Source organism: Agelaius tricolor, unplaced genomic scaffold, assembly GCF_023055355.1.
Source record: "Agelaius tricolor isolate 1412-34295 unplaced genomic scaffold, bAgeTri1.0.p SCAF_1, whole genome shotgun sequence".
Taxonomy (NCBI): Eukaryota; Metazoa; Chordata; class Aves; order Passeriformes; family Icteridae; genus Agelaius; species Agelaius tricolor.
The window spans coordinates 5,337,807-5,365,302 of NW_027269261.1; the positions used below are offsets into that span (position 1 = coordinate 5,337,807).

Genomic DNA, 27,496 nt, shown 5'->3' on the forward strand with positions numbered 1-27,496 from the left:
AGCACCAGTAACAGGGGTACCTGTTATGTAGTGGAAGAAATTGTGATTCTTTAGGATTTTTCCAGAGGTTAAGGCACCTTCCTTAGGTGAATTCTGAATGGAGAATTCTGTGCCAGCCCTCACCCTGGGAATGCTCGTTTCCAGCTCTCTGTAACAGGCCAAACACACAAGAACAGTTTAATGACACACAGCAAAAAACAGTTTTGTATCACCCACACAGAACTATTTTATGTTGGAGCTTCAAGTGGGCAGGATAGGACCTTCCCACCTCCCTCCCATGGGGCTGTTAGGGCTCTGAGAGCCATCAGGGGCTGCAGGGGCCGAGCAGACCAAAAGGGGGTGATGCAGGGGGGCTCAGTGCTCACCTAGACACCCATGGCCCCTCAGGGCTCCTCACTTCTGGGAGCTGGCAAAAAGCAATCTCTGGTTTCTCTGGAAGTGCAGCATGGCAGTTCTTCAGCTGCCTACAGCAAATTCCTCCTCTGGAGGTCAAGTTCACCTGAGTGACCCCATGAGAGGCTGGGAAGAGGCCAGGGGAGGGGCTGTGCTGTGCCATGTGGTTATTCTGAGGACTCAGCTGTTTTTCCTGACTGGGTTTTCCTTGCCTGCTCTGTTTTCCAGGCTGCCTCACCACAAGTGCAAGCGCTGACCTCGCTGACACCGCTGGCGTCGAGCTGGTGGAGCTGCCCTTGCTGCCTCCAGGAGCAGGGTCTCTGGGAAGCTCTGCCAGCACCCTCAGCAAGGTGTCCACCTGAGGTGTCCACCTGAGACCCTGGACAACAAAGCTGTGGCTGGGGCAGCCCACAGCACCTGAGCACAGATCAGAATGGGCAGTCTGGGTGAATATGTCTTGAAGGGGCAGGGTGAGGGGTTTGCTCTGTGAAACGGCCCTTCCCCAGTCTGGTCAGACATGGCTGGGGATTGGATGTCACCTGTGTCCCCATCACCACTGCACTGGCACCAGGTGAGCAAGGGTCCCAAGCCCCTGGGTGCAGGTGCTGCAGCCAGAGGTGAACCAGCACTGAAACTAGTTATTTAATGTACCCTTAGAGCATTGCTTTTGTCATTCCAGGCAGCACTGACCTGTGCATTAGGGAGTTTCTCCTAAAGAGAGGTTTTCCTGTGACTGGCCAGGTAGCAGAGGTTCCCTGCTGGAGCACAGGTGGATGAGGGAGGAGCTCTCCAGTTGGTGCTGTCCCACTGTGGGAGTGCTGTGGCCTTTCTGTGCTGTGTGCAATGGCTCTGCACTGGAACTGCTCCCTAGAGAAACAAAAATAAGCAAATCCCTTTTAGAAAAACAAAAGCCACACTCCTGCCATGACCCCTTCCCAGCACAGTGTGAACAACTGGGTAACCTCCTCACCTTGTCTCCAGCCAGAGTACAACACAGCTGAAGGCTTCTGAGGACTTGGGGTGTCCTCCTGGCACCTGCTGTAGTGAGCAGAGCTCGTGTTGGCAGTACCTGATCTGTTTTGGTTTACACGTGTCATAGGCTGATGGGGTGAAAATTGTTATAGTTCAATCCCAGGTATTTTAAAGCAGCAGAAATCTGAGATCCAGCAGCCACAGAGCCCTGTCCTGATGCTGCTTGGTTGCTCCTGGGCACACACACACACACGCACACCTCCCAACAGAATGGGAGCTGCTTTAAGCAAAGGGATTGCATTTTTTGGGAAATGTGCCGTTGGGCCCCCATCTGTTTTTGCACTTACACTTGGTGTTACAGCCATCTGTCTGTCTGACCATCTGAGTGCCAGCACCTGGCCAGAGGCCACCCTGTGCCTGTGGGGCACATTCCAGCCATGGCCAGTGATGCCAGTGTGCTCTGTGCCTGAGGGGCAGCAACTCAGCCTTGGTGACAGGAACTCACCTGGCGCAGCAGCTGGAAGGAGCCTCTGTCACTGAGGGCTTGAACAACTGGTTTGATTTTCTGCCTCAACCCACAGTTGGGTTTTGCTTTCTGTTGATTTTCTGTCAGTGAAGGAACCTAGAAAATAAAACATGTATTTTAATTTATTTTACATTCAGGGCCGGACAGGCAAGGCTGTCTGGCACTTAGTTATCCAATAGCTGGTCTGAAACAATTTCAAAGGCATCCTTCTGAGTAAGGAGCCCTTTCTCCTTAGAGCAATATGTACCTCTACTTCAGGGAAGAATTAAGACATCAATGAAAATCATGTTTTCCTGATGTCAAAAAACTATTAATTTGTATAAACTCCGCTGTGGTTTTGCACCCTGAACTGGATGACAAAGCCACTCTGTTACCCCTCACAAAATGAACAAATCTTTGCTCACAATAAAATTTCTCCCCAGAGCAATAAAAGGCAGTACCTGTGTGGTGTGTGTGGCGGCGGGTGGCAAGTGCTGGGGCTGGAACTCGACGACACCGGTGGTGGTGCTGCTGCGGTGCCATGGGTGTGCAGGGCTGGCTCCCAGGGACAGGGACAGTCCCTGCTGGACGTGGGTTCTGTCCCTCTCTGCAGGAACAGCTGCCAGGTGTGGAGCAGGCAGTGGTGCTCCCAGACCGGAGGGCTCTTGAGGAGTTCACGCTGTGACTGGCACAGGGGCACCCACGCTCGTGCCCTGCAGACCCCACATGGCAGCAGTGCCCTTTGCCACCCTGCAGGGTGGCACCTCCTGCCAGCCCAGCCCTGCCCACGGTGCCAAGCACAGAAACAGACTTTTGGGGTCCCCAGAAGCCGCTGTCCATAACCTGCTTCCCTGCAATGTCTCATGGCCCAACTAAAACCAGTAAGTTTTTAGTGGTGATTTTGTACTCTACAGTGACATTCCTTAAGCAAATGCAGGGGGCTGCACTCAGCCATAACAATGTCTGAAAAGACAAAGGAAATCTCCCTCTGCTGAAGAGCCACAGCAAAGTCCACTCCTAAATTGCTTTCAGGTGCTCTAAGCAGAAATGGAGAGTGAATCCAGCTAGCCCCAGATAAAGCTCCCTTTGCAGAAGTAACTGCACACACTAACGAGCTGTTGGGAACCCAGCTCCCACCCACCTGTCCTGAGGAGGATCCCAGGCCCAGCACCACTACCCTCGAGGGAGTGGAGAGCAGGCTGGGCTGGCTGCTCTGTGCACTCAGGGCTGTGCTGGCAGCACTCTGAGCCAGATGTGCCCCTCACCAGGGCTGGCACCCTGGCAGCAGCCAGAGCAGGGCAGGCTCTGGCTGGAGGGCATATGGCTCTGCACAGCCTGGCACTGGCACCCAGGGGGCTGGGGGCACTGGGGACACAGGCAGGACACAGCCACAGCCAAGGGGCTACAGTGGCACTGGCAGAGCCAGCCCAGCATGGGCCAGGAACATGGGCCCAAGGCACCCCCAGCTCCGCACCGATGGCAGCAGCTGCAAAAATGGCATTAAAATAATCTACTAAATTAAATAATATATGGACTAGATTATACTTACCATGGAGTCCCAGAATGGATTGTGTTGGAAAGGAGCTTCAGTTCATCTCATTCCACCCTTACCATGGGCAGGGACACTTCCCACTATGCCAGGTTGCTCCAAGCCCTGTCCAAGCTGCCTTGGAACACTTCCAGGCATGGGGCAGCCACAGCTTCTCTGGGCAACCTGTGTCATGGCCACCCCAACCTCACGGCCAAGAATTTCCTCCCAATATCCCCTCTAGTTATACCTTCCTCCAGCTTTAGAAGGATGCCTAACATTTTTTACAAACATTTGTATAGGTATTATCTTATTCCTACACCTATTAAGAAGCTCTCTTTAACTATAGAAAATAGATTAGGGATCTCACCCTATGTTCTACATATTGTATGCTACAGTATTTCAAAATATAAATCTAATATTTGATGTTATGCATGTCTTTATGCTTCTATTAGCTAGGGTATATGTTATAGGTATTAGATACACACAGATACAATATATATTATTACATTAAGGAAAATATATGCAATCTGTCATCTATAATTGAGGTATAATACAAGATATAGAATGTGATATGCATTATATATTATACAATATATCATATATGCACTATATATTTTATACTATTAATAAATAATAATAATAGTAATCATAATAATAATAGTAATAATTTTATCCTATTATTACCTGCTAATATAGTCAATAAATATTGACTATAAAGGTAATAATCTTATTCAAAATTTGGTTTAGGTTACCTATATACAACATATTACCTTTACATTATACATGTGTGTCTACATATGCACACATCCCTGGGATATATTTCAGCTGATATTTCACATATCATGACAAAAACTATAACATTACATTGCTAACTGTAATACTGTGTGCAAATACATGCAGTATACTTTTCTTTAAAATGTATATAAGAAAATAATATAAATCATATCGGCAATGTATGGATTCTATATAACATGATATAATGAACATGTAATATTTGGCACATTTATGATGTGCATCATGGAGTATTCAGTGCACTGTATAGATACAATAGCAGTATTTCAGACCAGGACTGACATGTATGTATAGTGGATATGCCAGGTGTGCACACCTACACCCTGTCCTCCACAGCACACAAATCCTGGCTGCAGAGCTGACAAAACCTCCTGTCAGACCAGAGTGCTTCATTACATCAACATTGGTAATGTATCAGTAATTATGTATAATGCATAGATGATATTATATACTGTAGATAATATATTTAATATGCATTGTCTAAGTGGCAATATATAACAGACATATATTAGTATCTATAATAATATAATATAATATAATATAATATAATATAATATAATATAATATAATATATGCTTTGATATAATACATGTAATGTATTATTACATTTATATATATTATAATATATTATTACATGTAATATATTATTATATTACCTATTATTATTACCTATTACATTACCTGTGTTATTACCTACATATTCTGAAGTTTACTTATATAAATCTATATTGAGTATACTACTATAAAAGGAAAATATTTTTTACACTTATTTTATCACAGAATCCTAGAATAGTTTAGGTTGGAAAGGCATAATAAAGCTCATCTAGTTCTACCCTTACCATGGGCAGGGACACCTTCCACTATCCCAGGTTGCTCCAAGCCCCATCCAACTTGGCCTTGGACACTTCCAAGGAGCCAGGAGCAAATGCAAAATATAATTTATTCTATAATAAATTCTGATTTTCTTTTGTGTGTGTGTGTAACTAAACCAAAACCTCCCAGCTCAGACACCCCCAACTGTATATAATTTTCCTCACATTTGTCATTGAACTGGTAATTCACTATAGGTAATTGAACTGGTAATTCACTATATGTAATTTCCCTCTAAAAACTGTACAAATGAGCCAATAAAAACCGTGGTCCCATACCCTGAGAAAGCAGAACCTGTTTTAACCTGCAGCTGAGCCATGCTCCTTTGCTCTGGTTAAATCCTCCCTGTCACTCACCTTCCCCATTCCCCGAGGAAGGCTGAAAAGCCTCAGCAGAGCGCTACAGCACAAGAGCCAGGCAGGAACAGGCTGGGCTGTGCATGCCCTCGCCTTCAGAGCTGCGAGGGGGCTTTATTAGAGCTTAAAAACAGTGCTTCTTTTTTAAGAGGAACAGGTGGTTTAACTGGGCCTGGCTGCTGCAAATAATGTCCCAATTACCGTGTTGGGAGGCTGCGCTCCTAGGAGGGCTCCTGTGCCGGTGTGGGGCTCCTGCTGCTGCCACTGTGCCCATCTTTGCCCAGCTTCAGTCCCTGGCTGCCTGCTGAGGAGAAAACAGCATGGTCACAACAGCACTGGGGGCAGCCCAGCCCTTGGATCCAAGGTAAGAACCTTGGTAAGAACCAAGCCTGGCAGTGTCCGGGGTGGAGCTGGTGCCACAGGACAGCCCACGCTTGGCATGTCCCATCTCCATGATTAATGTTGCCAGAGGCAGACCTTTGTTATGTGGACTGTAAATGACATTTTATTTAAACCATTTATAGCCCTAATGAGGCTTCTTACCTGCATGGAAGGATCTGAGGTGTTTAATGCCATTTGCAAGGATGCACCTGCAAACCCAGATCCTTCACCAAGGGAAGATGCCTGGATGCTTCAGGGAACTGCTGACCCACCCAGCCTAAAACACCACAACCCAGCACTCCTGACCTGGGAGCAATGGGGCAGGAGGTGTGTTGGCACCAGCACCCCACAGCACCCTGTAGCACCCTGCAGGCATGCTACACCCCAGAGAAACACCTGTGACTCCATGAGCCATTTCCCAGCTCATCAACAGCAATACCTTTTTTTAAAGAGGCTTGTGTTGTTGAGGAAGAGTGAAATCCAAGGCAAAAGCCAATGTTTGTCCTGTTTCCAGACTTACCCCAATCCCATGGATAACTCCCAGCTGCCCACCCCAGAAACAGACCAGGAGGTGCTGGGCAGGGCCCCCCAAAACCCTGAACTGTGCCCAGCTGTGTTTCCCAGTGAGTGCATCCAGCAAGGCAGCTGACAGATGCCTTACTGCACTGATGGCTACGAGGGACAGTGGTGTGGGTACCAAAACTTGTAAAAACCTTCCCTGGGGACAAGCATCCTCCAGAGAGTCTTCCCCTGTGGGCAGGAGCAAGAGCAGGGCAAGAGCAGCTTGCCCCAGCTCCCCAGCAGCTCTGAGCCCATGGGGCAGGGATGGTGTCCATGCTATATTTCTCAGGACCCTGCAGGTTCCTCTATCCAATCTCCCAGCTCCTTTCCCTGTGCTCACAGCACTCGGTCCCAGACCACACATTTGGCTCTCAGCGTGCTCAGAGAGGAGGAAGGCTCCAGCACAGCAGGCAAACCCCTCTGCCTGAATGCACAGAGCATGAGCAACCTCTGCACCAGCTGCCTCCACTGCGTCATATTTGGGGCAGGATCAGCGTTTTCCATGGTGCCCAAACCTGTTCCTGCTGGATGCACTGAGAGCCATCAGCAATTGATTTGTTAGCTGACGGCAGGAGGCTTTGTTTGCGCAGCGCTGACTGGCCGTGCTGCCAGGTGGCCGGGACATGGCACCCACCAGGCAACACCTGCATTCCCAGGGTCTGTACTGAGAGCACTCTGGGTTCAGACACACTGCTCAGCCCCTGGGACAGCCACCAAGCCACAGTGGCCTTGGACCTTCACAGACACACAGCAGGAGACAGAGGCCCAGTGCTGGGGGCCTGGGCAGTGGGACAGTGCAAGGCAGGAACTGGCGAGGGGCAAAGACAGATCCATCCCCAAAATACTGTCCAAAGGATACTGGTGTGAGTGGGAGGCTTTGTAACCTGTCATGGCAGTGCAATGCCCTTCACTGCCCGGTGGCATGAGATGCAAAACACAGTGCTGATGGCTCCCTGCAAAATCTCTCGGGCTGGGGCTCACCCTCATCACAAGGAACCTCTCCAGAAACTCCTCAGGCCATCGGGGCTCACCCTCGCAAGGAACCTCTTCAGAAACCCCTCAGACAGTCAGGGCTCAGCCTCACAAGGACACAGCAGTGCAGATGAGGGGATAAAGGCTGCAGACACAAAGGCACAGCAGCTCTGTCCAGGTTGCTGCAGATGTCAAAAGCAAATTACGTCCCTTTTACAGGATGTTTGTGAACAGAGCCATTTCCAGCATACTCTGCTGTCACCTCTCCTCACTCCTCCCCAACACAGGAGTCTCCACTAACCACCCTTTCTGCTCAGCAGGAGATGCAACACATCAGTGCCATAGGTTACCCAAACAGTTCAAAAAACCTGGGGAATTCTGGCCCTCAGAAATTTCACCTGATTCTTATCAGGAGAGACATGGATTTATCTGACTATCAGGAAATGGACAGCGGTATGAGGCTGTCAGTTTGTGGCCTGCTGCTGCCACAGGCTTTGAGCACGGATTTCAGCAGGGACACTGCTGTGACAGTGTGGATGGAGCCATTAGGCTTCTCTGGAGGATGTGCTGGGCATGGTCTGGAAATGGTGTCCAGTGGCCTGAGAGGACAGCCATGTGTGTTGGCAAAGTCCCCTCGGGGAGCAGAGAGCCCGCTCCATGGACAGCTGCAACACCGTCTGCACCAGCCCAGGATCTGGGGCTTTCCAAGGCCAGGGAAGCCAGGAAAGGCAAAGCTGCACCTCTTGCCAGGCAGGCTTTGCTGCCTGCATCTCTCTGGCTGTGCTCTTTTCCAGTGTATTGATTTACAGCTAAAACCACAGCATTGCCTAGGTCTGAAGTCAGCCCTGGTACTACCAAGTCAGTTTCCTAGGAATCAAGACAACAGGAGCATACCCATACACTGGTACTGTTCAGCCTGACTGAACAAAAAAAAAAAACCCAAAAAACAAAACAAAACAAACCACCAAAAACCAAGAAAACCCCAAACAAATCTTTCTCTACAAGCTTTGCTTTATCATAAAATACTCAGCCAGTTCCTGGAAACTTTCCTCCAGGAAGCTCCACCACCTGTCTTTCCCACAGTGAATCAGGGTTAGGAGTCTTTAGGTGAGAGATGGCAGGAACAGGCTGGAAACCTCTTCCAGGGAACCAAAGCCCCAAAGCATTGCTACTCCAAGACAGAGCAGCCCCTATGCCCACACCAAGCCCTCACAGCCCCCTGGCCCTTCACACACAACAGTTTGGGAGCAGGAATTTACTCCTGGGGCTGGCCAAGCAGACCTGCATGCCGTGAAGTTGGTTCTGTACCTGCTCCTGCTGGCAAAGGGGGAGATCCTATAGGTGCAAACAACACCTGTCTGCGAGAGGGGTTTCACAAACCCAGCATGCACCTTCCCCACTTACACAGATTTTACAACAATTCTGACCAAACCCGTCAAGATTCCCACATCCAAACACAAGCTCTGGAGATAGATCTATCCGCATAGATATGTATATATCTATACATGCAATTACCAAAGGCTGCTGCTGCAGGGCACAAAGGACCAGGCAGGAGCTGGCTCCAGCCCTGCCAAGAAGCAGAGAAACGCCTGGCCTTCCTTGCACCAGCTCCACAGCTCATGGCCAAAGCAGGGTGATGCTGTCCTGCCGAGCCCCACGCCTCAGCACTGAGCACACGCAGGGATTTCTACAAGTTCTCCACTTACAGGTGCTGCCTCTCCTCGAGCTTTCCCTGCAACACCTTCCAGGGAAGGCACCTAGCAGCTCTCCCCAGCAGCAGAGCACAGGGCAGGCTGTGCCCAAAGGTGGCCAGAGAGCAGGGGCAGGGCTGGGGCTCCAGCCCACAGCCAGGGGACCCCTTTGCTCAGAGGGCAGCCTTCCCCCAGAGCAGCCACGCTGCACCCTGCTCTTCTCCTCCCTTTAATTCCTTTTTAATTAATCTCATCAAACGGCGCAGAGCAGGCTGGTGCCTATGGAGGCACCCTGCCAGCTGCAGTGCAGAGCCGGGTGCCAGCCCCCTCCACCCCATCCTCCCCGAGCCCCCAGGGCCAGCCCGGCAGGGAGAAGCAGGAGGGGTGGGGGCATGCTTGAATTTGAAAATATTTTATTCGAATAGTAAATAATTATACAGTTGAAACAGTTCTATCGAAGCACTCTATAAATAGCTAACAGTTAAGAAAATAATGTGTGTAGAAAAAGAGATTGCATCTAAAAGTAAGAGCTGTTGGTTGCACGGGATAAAATGGTTAAGATCATGTGTTATTCTAGGTATAAAAGTTAAAACCTTTTTAGCAGATCCCTTAAGAAAAAAAGATCTTCTAAAACGCACAGTGAAATGGCAGGTGGGGAGACAAAAAAGCGCATTAGAATATCTGCAATCAAATAATATCAATCTTCATAATTAATATAAATAAATAACGAATAAATAACATAATTACTCAAACCAACATATACAGATAGACAACTCATGAGCTACCTTAGAAAGGGCAAACGAACAGAAACAGAAAGTTGGCATGTCACAGTTAAGGCAGTTTCTACAGCATTTTCTGGAGACCATCAACAGCAGAGTCAAGGCATTTGTGGCTACACTAAAGGAAACGCTTGTTTCTCTCAAGCAGTTTGATCTGTTCACATCGATAAAAAACAGAGCAAAGGAACAAAATTTAAAAAAAAATTAAAATAACAAAAAAGAAAAAAGAAAAAAAGAAGAGAGAGACCCCGGGAAGGTAAGTGTAAAGCCAGATTCCAGCAGGTCACAAGCCGTATTAAAGCTAATCGTGTGGCGGCCCCGGGGGAGCAGCGCGGGGCGGCGGGGAAGGCACGGGCGGCTCAGCAGGCAGGGCGCAGCGGCACCTGGAGCAGGATGACCTGCCGGTTCTCCGAGGGGTGGCACTTGTTGATGTGCCGGGTGAGGCCGGGAGAGCTGTAGAAGGTGGCCGGGCAGTACTTGCAGGGGAAGACCTGGGCGGCGTGCAGGAGGCGCAGGTGCCGCTCCTGGCTGCTCTTGCTGGGGAAGGTCTCCCCGCAGACGGGGCAGAGGCGGCACTCGGCGGCAGGCAGCTCCTCGGCGCTGGGCTCCGGGGCCGCTGCGGGTACCGGGGCTGCCGTGGATGCCGGTGCAGCGTGCCCCAACAGGTGCTTGCGCAGGTAGGCTTGCCGGCGGAACCGCTTGGCGCAGCGGGGACACTCGAAGAGCCCCTCCTCGGAGCCCGCCTCCGAGGCTCCGCCGGGGCTCGGTGTGTCCCGCTCGCTGCCGCTGCCACCGCTCGCCTCCTTCGGTGTCTCCTCGGCCGGGGCCGTGCCCGGGCCCGCGGCCGGTGCCCGGCCCGCCTCGGGGCCGCTCTTGGTGGCGGGCGGACGCGGTTTGTGCCAGCGGCGGTGGGAGGCGAGGTTGGCGGGGCAGGAGAAGACCTTGTCGCACTCGGGGCAGCGGTACTCCACCCGGACGATGCGGGAGCAGCGGTGCTGCGCCAGCGCGAAGGGGTCCCCGTACTCCTCCTTGCAGAGCTGGCAGATGAACTCGCCCAGCGGACGGGCGCAGCCACCCCGCGCCTTGGCCGGCACCTCCACCGGGCCCTCCTTGATGCGCAGCCCCAGCACGGGCGAGGTGGTCACTTCGTCCTCGAAGGTCAGCTTGCGGATCGCCTTCGTCTTCTTGCCCGACGGGGCCTTCTGCCGCCCGGGTTCGGAGGCACCCGGCGGGCGCTTGGCGGGCAGCGGGCGGCCCGAGGCAGGCGGCGCGGCCGGGGCGGGCGGCGCGGGGACTCCGCCGGGGCCGGGGTGGGCGGCGGGCGGCTCGGCGTGGCCGGCAGCGGCCCAGAGCTTGAGGTCAGCCGGGGCGAAGAGGATCGGGTCCATGGTGCCGGGCACGGCCGGCGCGGGGAAGGACTCGGCTGAGACGGGCGAGCCCAGGCTGAAGCCGCGCTCCAGGTACTTGTCCCTGCTGACGGGCCGCGTGGGGCTGTACAGCGCCTGCACGGCAGCATCGGGCGTCCCGAACGGCACCGGCGGCGGCGAGTCCCGCGGCAGGGGCGGCGGAGCGGCGGGGCAGGCGGGTGGCTGGGCGGCGCCGGTGGGGAGCGGCGGGCCGGCGGCGGCTTCGCGGCAGCAGCGCGCCCGGTAGGACACGGGGGTGGGCCGCCGGCTGCGCTTCACCAGGAAGCCCCGGGGCATCTTCGCGCCGGCTCCGGGCCGGCGGCGGCCACGACGGAGGCTGCTAGCTCTGCCCGCGGCGCGGCCGCCGCCGCCTTTAAGCGGGCCGGGGCCATTGTTCGGGCCGGCGGCGGCGGGACGGGCCAATCAGCGGCGGCGGCGGCGGCGCGGCCGCACCTGAGCCCGGACCGGCACACGCCCGGCCCCGCCCCCGCCCGCCCGGCACGCGCGGCCTTTGTGTGCCGCCCCCCGCGCCGGCAGCGGGGCCGGCACCGGGTGGTGCTCTCGGGCCGCCCGCCAGCCCGGGCCGCGCCGCCGGCGAGATCGGCACGGAGCACCGTCCGCTCCCGGCGGGCCGACTGTTTGCGGGGGCGGCCGGCACCGGGGCGTGGGGAGAGGGGAGTTCGGCGCAGCACGAGGCGAAAGTGGCGCTTGTGGCGGCGGCGGCACAGAGGGGAGCGGGGCTGCCCGCCGGGGGTGCTGCCCAGCGGCGGCAGCAGGTGGCCAGCGACGGGTCTGCCCGAGCGGGAGGAATAACGAACGGGTCACCAGGGCCCGGCCGAGCCGGCAAGCCTGCGAACGGAACAACTCCGCGCTGCTGCGGGGTCGGGGCAGGCGGAGCCACAGCCCCGGCCCGCTGGTAACCGAACCTGTTACTCTGACCCTAACGGGTCAGGCCCAGTTCCCGGTACACACAGGGACAGGGACGGCGACGGCGGCGCTCGGTTTCAGCCCGAACCGCAGCGCGTCGGGTACGAGGCGCGACGGGGAACGGGCTGAGGGTCCCCGCTCCCTGCGCTCGGTGCCTAAGCAAAGACGCCCGAAGCCCCCGAGGATGCGGCAGGTGCAGCCGTGGCGGGGAGAGCCCCGGGCCGCGGCCCCGCTCCCGCAGCCCTTTGTCCGCGGCGGCGCGGGGCTGCGCGCGGGGGGTCGCGGGGCCGCCCCGCAGGTGGCGGGACCGGGGGATGGGGGGGGGGGGGGGGGGGGGGAGCGGAGCCGCCGCCAGGCCGGGGGCGCGTGCGGGCAGCGCCCTCCCCCCGCCCCCCGCCGGGCCCTTTGTGGGGGGCGCGGGGCACGCGGGCGGCACGCGAGCGAGCGGGGCCCCCCCGCGCGCGCCTTTGTGCGCGTCATTAGCATAAAGCTGCGCGACCCTCGGCACAAAGGGCGGCGGGCGGGGGGGCGCGGGGGCCGCCGCTCCCCCGGACACCCCCCCGGCGGGCCGGGACAGGCGGCGGGGCAGGGAGGGAGGGAGGGGGGGGGGGTTCGAGGGGCCGCCCCCGCCCGCCCGGGTGGGACAGGCGTGCGGCGCGGCGGGGCGGGGCGGGGCGGGCGGCCCGCGGCGCATTAGCATACAGCTGCGGCCCCGCGGGCACGCGCCGCCGCCGCCTCCCCGCCGGGGCTGCGAACCGAGACTCCCCTTCACCGACGGGGCTGCGCACCGACAGCTCCCTTCACCGACGGGCTGCGCGCCGAGACCCCCCCATCACTGCCGGGGCTGCGTGCTGAGATTCCCCCCTGCGCACCGAGACCCCCATCACTGCCAAGGCTGCGCACCGAGACCCCCCTGCCCACCGCGGGGACTGCGCACCGAGACCCCGTTGCCTCTCTCCTACCTGCGGGCGGGAGCAGTCTGTAGGCATCAGTCGGGGCGTACATGGGCAGCTGGGCGCGGTGGTGGCGCAGGTAGCGCAGGACGGGTTCCCGAAGTGATGGTCGGCCGGGTTTCAGCCTAGGCTGCTGCCCGGGCACCTGCAGGACAGAGCTGTCAGATAAACAGACAAACGGGATTCGGGGCACACTCCGGAGACACGGAGCGTGGCAGCGGGGTCCCAAAACATGTCGGGGCTAGGATACAGGCAGCAGTGGGGTATGGAGTGGGGCTCACACTGAGTACACCCTGGGACCGGTGGTGCTCGACTGTTTGTTCACCTCTCCCTCACAAATACCCAGCCACAGGTGCAAGGGTTGTGTGGAACAAACCCGTGTGGAAGCCCTGTCAGGGGTTTCGCCAGAGGAATTCCACACTTCCCCCTTCACTCCCGCCCTCCCTCCAAGCCCTATATTTACTGTGGCTTTTAACCGAGCCTCAGCACGGCCCAGCTGCAGCCAGAGCACCAGGCCATTATTCCTGACGGAGCACAAGTGCTGCTCCGGTAGCTCTGGCACGGCACGTGTGCCCAGGGCGTGCGGCAGGCAGCATCCAGCAGCTGATGGAGGTGCAGCCCCCAGCCCTGCCATCTGCATGTTTGCATCGCCGGGGCTGCGCACGCCGCCACAAACACATGGCTGCGATCCCCGAGGGGTAAACATGGCCCGTGCCAGCGGCCCTGCCAGAGCCCCGCGCTGCCAGGGCAGCCTCGGGTGACAATTTCAACACAGGCTAAATGCACAGCCCGTCCCCAGAACAGAACTGGCTTTTCTGCGTCTGTGCAGTTAGTGCTTCCATTAGCAAATATTTCTGTAAATTTTATCCCCATTGCAGGACACTTTCTCTTTTTTCACTTCCCATTTTCTCTGGAAACTAACCAGAAATATCTGACTTCTGTGCATTTATGCCCACAGGTCTTAAACATCTCTTTCCCTCGTTTTTACACTTCATTAGTAATTTTTCTGCATGCTGAAATGAGCTAGAATATGAGCATCAGGAGGCAAAGACAGTAGGTCTCTTACTTCATACAGAAATACAACCAGTCCTGAGGCATTTAAGAGATACTCCAAGAGCACATGGTACCTGCTCTGGATCTGGGAATGTGCCCAGAATGAACACCCAATGAAAACATAAACTGTGACATTTAGTAAATATAGTTAAAATCACTGTGAAAAAAAATAAAAGTCCAAAATGCCAAATTTTCATTCAGATGGAGATACCATCACCTATGTCCACAGGAATCCTGACTCACACAGAGCTGCTTCCAGGCCATGCAGGGAGACTCTCTGTGTCAGGACTGCTGCCACAAAGACAGGGTAAGGCAAGTGTGTCCTTCATTTGTAGGGCACAAATTCCCCTCTCTCTCAAGTTGTTCACATTTACAGCATGACAAGCAAGTTTGAATGATGGCAAGAAAAACACTTCACATCAGGCCCCTCATTCTGCACAAAACTTAATTTTGTACTCTTTTATAAAGGTCTTCCAAGAGAACCCAAATTAAACTGCACCAAGGCCCTTTCTGGGTCAGAAAAAGAGGAGGCAAATAGCTCTGAGCCCTTTGGGGACAAGGCAGGGCTGAGCACATGTGGCTGCAGCTGGGATACAGCAGCATTGGGCTCTGGAGATGGGTGGGCCATGGGCTCCACTTCCTCCTGCCACCCTGCCTCCATTTACACTCATTTCCATTCGTTTTCTGCACAGTTAAAAACTCAGTGAGCACATGTTTAAAAGCCAGTGCCACCATCTGGAACCACATGGGGTTTAACAAAGACAGAACAGTGTGGGCAGAGACAGGGTGAACTGGTCCCGGGTAGTGGGCTGGAAGCACCAAAATCAGACCACAAACTCTGTTTGGGATCAGCCACAAGTTCCTCAGGAGGTGGGGAAGGCAGCTCTAGGGGCTGCCTGACACCTGCTGTTGTTGTTAGTTCTCCCCATGGAGCACAGTGACTTTGGATTTTGGGCAGGCAGTTCCTGGCTGCTGAGGCTTTATGCCTCTGTTATGGTGCTAGGGCCAAAGCTGTAAAACAGCATTAGCAAACATTTTAATTCCATCCTTACTCAGGAAATCCACTTATCACTGAAAAAGCCAGTTGCTTTCACCCTTTGGACTACAAAAGCCATTCCCTGTGGGTAGGTGTTGAAAAACCTACCCAAAGCTCAGCTGCGAGAGGTGTAGGATGGCCCGTAGCATATTCCTATTAGGGAACACTCCTAAACCCAAGGGGGATACGTGGATAAGCCAGGCTCCAGATTCCACTTGTACAAAATTGCAGCTGTAATGCAAAGATTCAGTCATGGACAACAAAACAAGTTCGAGTTCTACTGGCAGATTTGAGAATACACCCAAAGCAGAAAACTGAATACTGTGCTGTACATGGTGACCCCCCCCCTGTGAGGTACACAGTCTGCTCTGGCTTCTCCGAAGAGAGAGGTAAACAGAAACATAAAGCTTCAGGATACAGATGGGAGCAGAAATCAAAGTGACCAACACCAACAAATTACCTAAATAATAAAATGCAGTCGCCAGTCATTTTTCTTACCTCTTCTGACATCAGGATTTGGTGCAGTTCCTTCTGCAGATCGATAAACCGATCGTGATAGATGGCCAAGGACCAAGGTTCCCTGAAGTAGCTGGGTAAAAAAGAAGAAATTTAGTTATCTTGTGAACCTCTCATTAACCACTAATAAAGTATTTACCTGCTTTTTTGCCTTTATAAATTACAGTTCTGGACCCATCGTGATCGTTTGTTCATAAAATGCCTCCTTGTAACAGCATGGTCAATCAATTCTTTTAATGGATGTTCCTGATGTACAGCCAGCTTCAGTAATTACATTTAAAGTGGCTTAATTCAGAGCTGTGGCAAGACCCAGTGAAGAATCCTGATTTTATCAGAATTTAAAAGCCTGAAGACCTGTAAAGAACGGTGTCTCCATTATCTGTCCTCATTTGAGAAAAGCAGATTGCAGGATTAACTGAACTACTGCATAAACAAATTAAATTTGTGTAGACAATGACACAAATGTTGTTCATCATTAAGGTTTCTGGATTAATAAAAGCCAGAAAAACAGGCCACCACAGCACTGCAATATGTTCTTTGCACTAGTGTGATGAAGCTAAATTGAACCGATTCTAGGAGGAAGCTCTTGTAACTTTTTCTTTCCAGTGACAGCATTCACAGCAGCATTCTTCCATGAAAAAGGAGGAAAAGGATGGAGAGGGCACTGCTCCCTGTAGAACCTCATGGCTATAAATATAACTGGGGGCAGCCAGATTACAAAGCTGTGATTTACTTCTCTCTATAATGAAAGATAAATTTTACAGCTCGGGTAAGATGCTGGGAGTGTAATTCTTGTTAATGCTCACAGTGGTCAGGAGGTGCCCTGTGCTCATCTTCATAATCACTGAGCAGATGTCAGCAGGCTCACCCAGGAAATTGGGAGAGGGGGGAATTTGTGTGGTTGCCACCAACACTCATGCCTTGGGAATGGCAGCAGCCCCTGGCACTGCCCTCTGGAGCACAGGAACCTTCTCACCTGGTTCAGCTGTGTGGCCTTTAAGTGAGCACCTGCATAAGGCAACTTAAACACGCCACACTGATTTAATAATCCTGAGATACCTGTCCACAGAGAACTAATGTGCAGTTTCCTCTCTGCAGATTTTACTTCCTCCATGTCCAAGGGCAGGATTTCCTCCTCCTGCTCCAAAGACACCTCAGCTCTCCCTCACACCCATTAAAATGCTCTGTGCACCTGGCACAGCTTGGCTGGATGTCCACGTGCTTGGTCCCTCTCTGCCCCAGCACCCTTATTCCCCTCTGAGTGCCAGGCTGCCTGGGGCTGCCTCTTGGAATCTGCTTGGTCTGCAGCACAGCAGGGCTCTCTCTCTCCCACAGACCTTTTCACAGTATAAATATTTATGGACACCATTCCAAGCATCATATCCTTGCTATATAAAGTGCTGCCTAGCCCAGGAGTTGCTGGGACTGATGCTTGCCTGTTCATTTAGATATGCAGGTTAGGATGAGCTCAGCTTTAAGGATCCTTTTTTTCAGTAACTGCACACCCCAAAAGTGTGCAGAGAGCTGGAGAAAATAACAATATCCCCTAACATTTAAAACCTCTTCAATTTCAGAAGAAAAACCCCACCCAACACTAACCTTTAACTCACTATTGATAATAAATAGCAAAGAGAAAAAGGAGGGTGTTACACAAGAATACATTAAGGTAATTAAAGACTATTTTTACTGATATGCTGTGGTAAAAGCCATGTTCTGCTGGCCAAATGTTTTGTCTTCAAGCTGGCATCTTAAGACTATAATCCTGAGCAGATGATTTCCCCTCTCAACTGAGGTCTAACCTTCTCAACTGCCTTACCTCAGTTAAGGGGCTCACTTGCCTCACTGAGGTGTTGCACTTAATGCTCTTTATAAATGTTTCAGGGGCACTACATATTCCTGCTATTGTCACCAGCTCTATCTATAATCACAACTTTACTGTTCTGGTCAATATCCACAGATTTGGAGCTCAAAACCTGAAATGTGCCACCCACTTTGGAATCTTAAATGCAAGATTTAATGCAAATAAACTGCCTGGTTTTGGGGAGCAGAGAATGCCTTGTCCATATTTTGTAGATAGACTGCCAGAAGGAGCTCCTAGTAACCAACATTTACTCCCAGACTTCCTTCACTTCCCTTCACCTCAAGAACACTAAGGGCCATTTGGAGATTCAGCTCACACAAACAATTCACTTTCTTTGCCGGCTCTGTGCTTCCATCTATTTATCTTTTCAGTTCCAATCACCTTTCTCAGGGGGGGTACACGGTGTTTTTGACAGAGCAGCTCTACATATGGCTGCTAAAGGGAAGCTTAATATTGAAAAACCCCGTTTGAAACCAACAAGTTGACTTTCTGAGGCTCATTCTGAATTTTATTACCACTTCAGCAGCAGTCCCTCAGGGCAAGCCGTGGAAGGCTTCAAAGTATAAAGCTCTTCAGTGTACGAGACGGAGCTGGCACACTCCCAACAGGGGCTCAGCGGCTCCTCCGCTATCACAAGAACGGCATCTGCCACATGTGTTTGCACCATTTAGTCTTTCATAACCTGCCAGAGTGATCAGGCTAAATGTGTACAAGATGACAGTGTCTGCCAGGAACATAAGGGGTGTGCAAACTTGGTCACTTCCTAGCGGGGATCCCTGCTGGAAGCCTTTCTGGCTATGACAGCGATTGCGGGAAGGCGTTTGTGACGGGTGGGATGGAATGGGCTCCTGCAGAAGACAATGAACAACATCCTCTGTGTTGCTAAGGAGCTGGTCTCACCTTTCATTGACAAACAACATTTCAAGTCTGTTCTGCCTCATTTGTGAGGTGCAGCCTACATTAGATGAGAGGCAAGGAGGAAGGAAATATTTTGTGGCACAGAATCTTTCTCTTTGCAAGAGATAAATAAAATGGACAGAGCTGGGCAGTGCTAGCAAGCAAAAATGGAGTGTACCCATGGCTGTCCATCTGAGAGCTGCTTAGAATCACTCTCCATTTCATTTGCAGGAACACACCACATTTGGAGAAGAAGTCTTCCCCCTGTGGAAGACTGTTCTATGTCCTGGACCAAGCAAGGACCCAACGCTGACCTGCCAACTGGGTCAGGTCTGGTGGCAATGGGATATAGCACTGGCAGCAAGGTGTGAAGCCAGAAAATCTTTAAAACTGAATGAAAAACCTTCAGAATAACACCCTTGTTTTATGCAAGGATGAAACAAAAAGGAAGTTATAAAGATTAAAAAAAGGGATGAGTGATTTAAGCTCTGTGGTACATCCCCTACCTGCAGGGGAGCTTGTCCATGCCAAATGCCCCATGCTCTGGGTCTAGTTCCAGGGATCAATCCTGGCCCCTGAGCTGTGCCTGTGCTCTGGTGCCTTCTTGCTGCAAGGAGGCTGGGGTGAGGAGGGGATTTTCCACTGCTCAAAGGGCAGGTGGCATCTTGTGATGGTGCCTTTGAGAAATCCCTCTTCAGACTGGAGTGTCACTGACTACAGGTTTGGAGGATGATGTGTCCATATCTCTTTTTATGCTTGCTACTCACGACTTGCATGGAGGGAAACAACACACCCAAATTAGACTCCTTGCATCCCTCCTACCCATTTTTCCACTAATACACACACTCAAGGGAAGTTCAGAAACTCTGAGAGCCTATGATGTGGGTTGAATCTGCAGCTCTCAATGTCTCTAAGCAATCCTGAATACAGATCTCTTGAAATCCCATTTGTTTCTTCCTAAAGCCATCCACGAGTCACCAGTGCCCTGCCCTTGGTGCCATTAAGCCCAGTGCCCCTTTGGTGATATCTGTGCCCTCAGCACCAGCACTGTGAGCACACACAGAGCAGCACTATGGCTTTTAGTACACAATACAAGCAGAGTCACTGATCAACTTAATCTCCTGGTAATCTGTAAGGATTGGAGAGTCTCCTTTCCTCTCTGTATCTTCCCAAGCTTTGTACAAGACAGGGAATTTTTGAGATAGACATTCACCTTCCTAGGTTGAATTTTTTTTCTAAAAAGAAATATAATGCTTGGAATGCAAAATTCTCCAGGCTGTTCATCTGGAAGATACTCTATCCCTTCTCAAATCCTCAGACTTCAGGACATACAAAGTCATTCTCCAGCCCATGTGGATGGCTCTGGTGGTGCCTCTCAGTGAGTTTCTCAGTGATGCCTTTGGCACATGATAGCCAAAGCTGGGAGCCCAGTCAGGCAGGGAAAGGCTGCTGCTCACACATCCCAGGAATCACCCCAGGAGAACAAGCACAGAGGAGATTGAAGCTGTTCAGCTGACATGGGCTCAAGTGGAACACAATTACGCCAGGAGTGCCTACACAGAGCAGGGACTTCCACTTCTCAGGAGTGGGAAGAGTAAAGTGTTGTGGAGGGATGGGATGCAATGCAATTTCCATTTTCAGGCCATCCTGATAATACTTCCCAACCACAGCTTGCAGATGAACAAAAGTCTTTTCTCCAACACAAGCACAAAAGATGGAACATCCCATCTTGCCAGGAAAATTCAAAATGTGTTGTTTTGAGAAGAAGGTATGCATGTCTTTAAGACTCTTAATTACAAAGATATGGTAATACCAGCAAAAGATACAAAATGTTTCCTGATATACCTTGGATAGCTGGACCAGGAATCATAGTGTGTTAAATTAAAGGCAATATATTTATATGCTCCACTGAGCATTTCCTGCATTCATATGACCAATAATTTCAAAAGACAGCTTGTTTACACAGGTAAAAAGCAAGACCAATTTGTGTAAAATCCCCTAGAGCACCACCTGAGAGCATTGTTCTTCAGCACAAAGGACATAACATATTCCCTGACCTGCAATGTCTCAGCATTCACCTACAACTGCTGAACAGCAAATGCAAACCAACAGCCTGTTTGTAGCAAGAAGGGCCTTTACTGCCTTGCTCTGCAGTTCTGCTCCCTGAACACCTGCTTGTCCAGGTGTTCGAGTATCTCCTGTTAAATTCAGTGATCCAGGACTCTGTTACTGCTCTCACCTGGTAATTAGTGACACCAACAGCCTTATGGACAACAAATCTGTGAGCGAATCCACCGAGCAGGTTCACAAAGAAACAACAGTGCTCACAAATTCACAGGCTGACATTTCTTTTGTCCCTTTTGAGAAGCAAACCCTGGAGGGGAAGCCTGTGCTTTTTTACCTCTTCTCACAGAACCTGCAGTGTCTTGTCTTTGGAAGACGACAGGTTTAAAACTCGTGGTTTACAGCTCCCTTTTAAACATTACTGCAATGGCAAACCAGAGCAAAGGACAACTGCTCTTGCAATTCTTGTTCTGGAAAAATGGCCACTGGCTCCAGACCTTGTTGAGGGTAACACTGCTCCTGCTGGCCCAGACCCAGCCTCCCCTGGGCTGCTGCAGGGACCTGCTGACGTCAGGGGGTGACACTGTGAAACTGCACCACTCACCAGCATCCTCCCTCCGAGTATGCTGGTGATCCATCATGACTGATAAATCAGCTCTGCTGCAGTTTTAATATCCTGGAAATGTTACAGCACTGTACCCAGAGGCACCTTCAGAAAGCAGATCCTGGTATTGAGATAATGCAGCCCTTTCCTGTTCTCCTAAGTGGCCTCAGGAGAGACTCTCTGTTATTTCAGCACTGGCATTTGGTAAAGTTTAGACACCTTAGTAGATCACAGCAGTTGTGGTGTACCAGCTCTCACTGAACTGCTCTCTGAACTTTCTAACCTCAGTGTTTTTTAAAGCTGCTGTCTGTGCTCTCTCTATGAGCACTTTGTGGCTCACCCTGAAATCAGGCTTACTGCATTTTTTTCACGTAGTGTTATTTCACACATAATGTATTATGGAAAATGATTTAAAGGAAATTAAACCTGAGGCACAAAACCATCAAACAGGCTGTGTGCAGGAGTATGATTGCTTTTCTGCAATTGTTTATGGATTCAATCATTCATAATGGTTTGCATAATTACTTGTATGAATCAGCAAGGTTTGGCTGCAAATTAATGTGGCAGGGTTCAGCTGACAAGCTTTAACTTACTAATTTGAATGTGGGGTTTCTTAGTAACATGGCTCTTCATTGGCAAGTTAGCTGCTCCTTTAAAGCTACTTAATATCTGGAAATCTCCAGCCATTTGTATCGATTTGCTCAGTAAGTGCAGCTGTAGCAGTGCACTATGGGGTTAGCAGTTAATTCCAGGAGCAAAAAAGCCCTTGGTGCTTTGATATCCCTTCAACGTGTTCCTCTTTCCTTACCCTGTCTCTCTCTCTCTTCAGGAAAAGCATACACATTTCCCTCTAATTAGGCTGCAGAAGGTACAGAGCAGCACTAGTCCCTCTCAGTCACACTCACTACCTGTTCCAGAGGTCCTTTCTGGTCTTTTTTAATCCTGCAGAAAAAAACATCTCAGAGTCTGCCTGATGAACAAAAGCCTACAGTGGAGTCCCTCAAATGTAATCCCAGTGTGCTAATGGTGTGGGATCCAGCAGATTCCAGACAGCAGCAGGGCATTCTGGTGTTCCTCTTAACAAACAACCACTCTTCATTTCAGAAAGCTTGGGTTAAAACCAGCTTTTCCATGTAGCATGCATTTCATGTTTAAATAATCACTGATTATCCAGCCTGTAAGTAATCAAATTCTCTCTACCTTTCAACAATAATGCTGAAAACATTAAATGTTCTTCTTTTCCTTAATGCATTTGTTATATTGTGAGCTTTAGTAGTGTTGAGTCAATAAACAGTCCAGTGTGGTGTTTCTGTTTAACAATCTCACTGAATGAGACACAACCAGCATTTTCTGCAGGTCATGGCTGCCAACGAGTTCATTAATACACAATTACAAAATCCCAAGTAAAAGCCACTCACACCTCATTTGCAAAACAAGCTCCTTAAGTATTTTAGAAACTAGTGGGTGAGATTTTTATGCATTTATGTTAGATTTGACTTTCATTAATGCCAAATGAACCTTACATGAAGCACTTCTATCTCATATTAAAGGCATGATGCCAGTGAGCATCCATTTGGTTGCTAAGTATCAGGAGATCCTCTAATTATCTGTTTTGTACTTAAGATGCAGCAGAGAGAGATTCCACTGCTCTGTGGACATGTTCCATAACTTGGCAACTGCCTTGCAGCTGCCTTCAGCTCAGAAGGACACAAAAGGAATGCTGGTTGCATTCCTCCTCTGTGAAGTAGTGTGGAGGACTGATGACCAGTAAATCTATAAACTTAAAAAGAAAATAAGAAAAGCTTCAGACCTCTCTCTCCACCCCTCTCTTTTATCTGCTGCTAGGGCAATAATGGAAATAATCTGAAGGCCTTTCAGCAAGTGAGGGAGGCCAGGAGCATGGTGTACAGCATGGTATCCCTTCAGGGCACACCACCAGAATTTGCTTTCTTTTTTCTTCAGGAGAAGACTCCCTGCAAAAAAAGAGCCTTGTTCTTGGGGACTCAAATTCTAGTTGACTTTTTGAGATGCAGCCTGATGGGAAATGAATAAAAATTGCAGAAAACTCCTTCCTGAAGTGGATTCCAAATCTACTGAGTAATGCCATTCAGCTCACAGGTGACGTGTCTTTGGCTCCTACATTTTTTCCTGCCCTGGCATAGAAGAACTGCACTGTCAGGCCCCTCTGCTGAGAAATGCACTGGCTGCAGGCAAAAGTGCAAGGAGAGCACCCACTGCATGGCACAAGGCAACTAGAAGGGAGGACAATGTGTGCCTCACCTCCTCCAAGAGTCCAGGCAGTGAACAATCCTTCCTTTGGTTGTGGGTCAAGTCCTGCAGCTTTTAAATCCTGATGAACTCCTACCCAAATCAATGGAACTTTTCTCCAGACAAAAGGAAATGTTGTTTCCCTCATTATTCCCATTAGCTATGGTTCTAGGCACACAAGCAGAAGGGATGACTTTGTCAAGTTTGCTGGATCTCCGGGGCCTGTTGTTAAAGCTAATTTGAGAATGGCATTGGCACATCCTGGCCAGGAAATCCAGTACCATGGGGTTAACTTTCAGCTCTTACACCGAACGCAAATCAGTGAGGAAATTCACTGCTAGGTGCAGTCTCTAATTATTTAAAAGATAATTTGCATGCTACACAGAAATAAATTAGCTCCCAGGTGACAGCTGTTCCACTGTGTCCATTCCTGGAACGAGATGCCATGCTGGGAAATCTAAATGCAGACCAAAAGATTAAAACACTGCATTTTCTTGCCTTGTAGGAAGGCTCTTCCCAAAAGAGAGGCATAAAGAAGAGAGGAGGGGAACAGATGTTTTCAACCATCAAGTTTACAAGCTGAACTAGCACACCACATTTTCACAGTCTATATTTTCGTTTCACTAAGGGGATTTCACATCTTGCCAGTAGACGTGGATGCAAGTGTAACAGGTACTAGTTTAAAAGGAAGGTTTTGAAATCCAAAGCCAGGAACTCAGTCCTAACATCAGGTTTGTGTTCATGTGGGATCCTTACAGACCACATGAACAAGGCCAAAACCAGTTGTTTTATCACACACATAGAAATCAGTGAATGCATTTTCCTATTCTGTACCCAAAGCCAACCAGGCATCACTTTTTCTCTACATAAAAGTCTCATGACAACTCACGAGAGATGCTAAACCATTTTTCAGTGTAATGGTTTTCTAACAGTCTTCTCATGGCTTGGTTTTAACAGTGTCTATTGCACACTGCGTGCACATGTATGCACATTTTATGTGACACTGTACTGTGGGGAGGTAGATAGGTTGTAGATGTGATATATTATGAGAGTACATTATACTGCCAGCCTTCCTCTGTTGCTCCATCTCCTTCTGAAAGCATCAAATTTCTTTGCCAGCTTGCTGTGTGCCAGGACTGCTCTGTGGGGATGCCAGGGAGTTTACCTGTTACACCTGCTGGAGAATGCTCCCTCCTCACAGGGTGGACATGTGTAACAGGAACACCAAGCTGGGATGAGTGGGAGTGTCTCTGTATGTGTGTGTGTTAAAGTGCCACAAGATCCACACAAGCAAGGATTAAAGAGCAGCATATGTTCACTTCTGCAGAGCAACATATGGGATTTCATTCATATGACCAAAGAGCAAGAAGAGAAAGAACAAATCTATCTAAAGATAAGGTAGAAAGAAGACCGAAAACAACTGGAGGCAATAAAAAAAAAAAAAAAAACAGATAAGAAAAACCTGGCAACTGTAATTCAGGAATTCTGCCACAGGCTAATGAGAGGCGAGATAAAATAATGAGGCAAAAGGTCCCAAACAACATCACAGTCTAATGGCTGTAAAAGACAAGTCCAAAATTAGTTCATCATCACTAATTAAGGAAAGCTGAAGGGATGTGATGAGGCCTTGATACGTGGTATCCCTCTGTGCAGCACGCCAGTGATCCTTTGGTCAAGGTCAGGAAAATACTGCTACCTGTGCTGCAGGCTGAAATCCCAAAGCAGGATGATTTATTCTTCCAGATGTTACTACTGGTGTGAAACCTGCTGGTGCATCTGACAAATGCCCCTGACCACACCTCAGCATGGTTCACAGAAAAGGTGAGCTCACAATGTGTGTGTGCACACTGTGATGCCCCAAAAGGACTGAAGGTACCTTGCACAGCCTAAGGAGTTCTTCTAGTGCTCCAAATGTACCATCAGCATGAGCCATGACAGGGAGAGGAAATCAACTGCTCAGCCCATCTCTCATGCACTTGTGCCACCCTCCTTCAGCTCCTCTTTAACACTCACTGACAGTGAATTTCAGGTGAATTTCAAATCTGCTGTGCCCCATTCCTCTCTTGTAAAACAACCCCAACATTTGCTACAAATCATAATCAAGCCCTAAGGCAGCAATAGTCACAAGCATCTTCTGGACCACGGTACACTCTTCACAGCAAACTTTTACAAACTGTTATCTAAATAACAACATTTAATCTGAAAATTTTGATACCATTCGTGCCTTTCTTCTAATCACTTGTAAATAGAACAAAATCAAACCTGGAAATGTTTCAGGCACCACTTTGTATCACTATAAAAACTGATCATTTGTTCCTGAGCCTGGCTTTCTGTCTCTACCCAGCTGATGTAAGGCAGTACTTCACTACTCCATCTGTGAGTTTCTGTTCCAAAGCATCATTCGTGAGGGATTTCTTCAAATGAAAATCAAAAGCAATGAAACATTCTCTCAGAGGAGATGGCACATGACTAGAACTAACCAGGCCTTCCAGTCTCTCTCACCAGATAAAAATAGGCAAGTTGCTGAGTGTGACTATCACCACAAGTTATTTAAAATCTCCCTACAAACCTCTAACTTAAAAATTTGATTCAAAGCAACAAAAATACTTTTAAAAGCGACTTTTGAACGTGAGTCTTCAGTAATAAAGGATTGTTCAAGTTCAGCTTAATGATTAACCTACTGAATATTCTAAACAAAAGTGATAGAGACACCAAAATGCTCATTCAGATGAACAATAACCAAGTAAACCATTGCTCCTCCTCTAAGTAAATCTCAGACACACAGCTCTTTCCAGGAAGGTCTTCGGGACTTACACTTTTACTGACAATTCTGCTAAATAATGGAAAATATTTTTAAATCTATTTTTCTACCTTCTGTTCCAAGGGAAAACAGCCAAAAGACAAAGCACAATAAGACAAACCTTAAATTCTGCCAGAAGGTAGATTTTGTGCCCAACAGTGAGCTCCTCTCACCTGTAGAGGTCAGTGAGCTGCCCGGCCCTCCAGCGGTAGTACAGGTCATTGAGGAGGCGCTCGTGCTGCCCGTACAAGCAGATGTAGTTGGACACAGGGAAGGGTTCCTTGGAAAAGCAGGTGATGCTGTCCACCATATTGTATCTGCTGAAGTGTATCCTGAAGTAATTCCCATGACTGGCCTCCCCAGTTACAATCTCCGTCCCCTGGAACAGAAAACACCAGGAAAGCTGTGGAGACAGAAGAACACCTGACCTGGCACACGTACAGGGTCAGCGAGGGCTTCCCAGCCTGTAGCTCTCACTGTTTAATATCCACAACTCTCCTGTTAAAACTGAGAGACCACTCCTGGCACAGCAGTTCATTGGGCATGTTGCTGTAGCTTGGACACAGATTTTCCATGTGGTTTGGTTTGGTTACTGCCCATCCCACTGTCACTGCAGACACTGGGGGAACCCAGGCCCTCTGGCTGCGCTGGCAGCGTGACATTGGATCCACAGGGACCTGTGACCTCCTGGAGCAGCAGCTGGAGTCAGGAGGGATGACCTGGGGCATCCCAAACAACACTGGATAGCTCTGTTTGGGTAATTCAGCTGAACTCTGTTCAGCTCCTTTATGACACAGAGCACACACATGACATATCACGTTTACTGTCAATAAAAGAACATCAATATTGGACATTCACACTCAAACAGCCACAAAAAGCCACAAAAAGTGGCTGCATTTAGCTTCAGCCACTTAAATCAATCACTTAGACAAAAATATAAAAATTTCCTTCAAATCTCACATTGCAGTGGGATGATCAGATAGCTTGAAATTATTTTTTCCAGCTGTAATCCTGTCACAGTTTTATACATTTCTACAACCTGTTGCTAGGCTACAGAAACCTTTAGTATTTCCACACCTAAGCTAGTACCTTTCATTAGCTTCTCTTACTTCTTTCTTAGAAAATTCTTTTAGGATTTTTACACAAAGTTTCTGGAGTGGCTTTAAAAAATATCATCCCTTTCCAGGTAATCAGCAGGTAATCAGAGTGGCAGCAAAATAAGTCTAATCATATTCTAGCAATTTGGAGTAACAAAACCAATTCCTCTCTCTGATAGTCCTTTCTGCTCTCCACTACATGCTGCTCTGG

General features: G+C 49.9%; 3 protein-coding genes across 17 annotated transcripts in view; 1 reads left to right on the top strand and 2 right to left on the bottom strand.

Moving 5' to 3' along the window:
• The window catches only part of RALGAPA2 (Ral GTPase activating protein catalytic subunit alpha 2), a 92,245-nt gene extending 91,527 nt beyond the window's left edge, over positions 1–718 (top strand). For all 4 annotated transcript variants that reach the window (XM_071456529.1, XM_071456572.1, XM_071456637.1 and 1 more), the window contains one exon: positions 622–718. The gene's annotated coding sequence lies outside the window, so the exon portion shown is untranslated. The remainder of the gene's footprint in view (positions 1–621) is intronic.
• Positions 1–27,496, bottom strand: part of CFAP61 (cilia and flagella associated protein 61) — a 104,155-nt gene that overhangs the window by 7,312 nt on the left and 69,347 nt on the right. For 5 of the 12 annotated variants that reach the window (XM_071456807.1, XM_071456877.1, XM_071417326.1 and 2 more), the window contains 4 exons: positions 26,362–26,567; positions 15,677–15,767; positions 13,099–13,234; positions 5,159–5,723 (listed from right to left, as the gene is read on the bottom strand). In XM_071456807.1, the coding sequence (XP_071312908.1) occupies positions 5,641–5,723; positions 13,099–13,234; positions 15,677–15,767; positions 26,362–26,567 (516 nt within the window). In that variant the 3' untranslated portion in view covers positions 5,159–5,640. Of the gene's footprint in view, positions 1–20; positions 149–225; positions 5,724–13,098; positions 13,235–15,676; positions 15,768–26,361; positions 26,568–27,496 lie in introns of those variants that run through there. The other 7 variants (XR_011676841.1, XR_011676830.1, XR_011684407.1 and 4 more) reach the window with 5 other exon arrangements.
• INSM1 (INSM transcriptional repressor 1) lies at positions 9,421–11,616 on the bottom strand. Its single transcript, XM_071417698.1, is given in 2 exon segments — positions 9,421–11,556; positions 11,559–11,616. Coding segments are annotated over 2 exon segments (1,437 nt in total). The 5' UTR covers positions 11,602–11,616; the 3' UTR covers positions 9,421–10,162.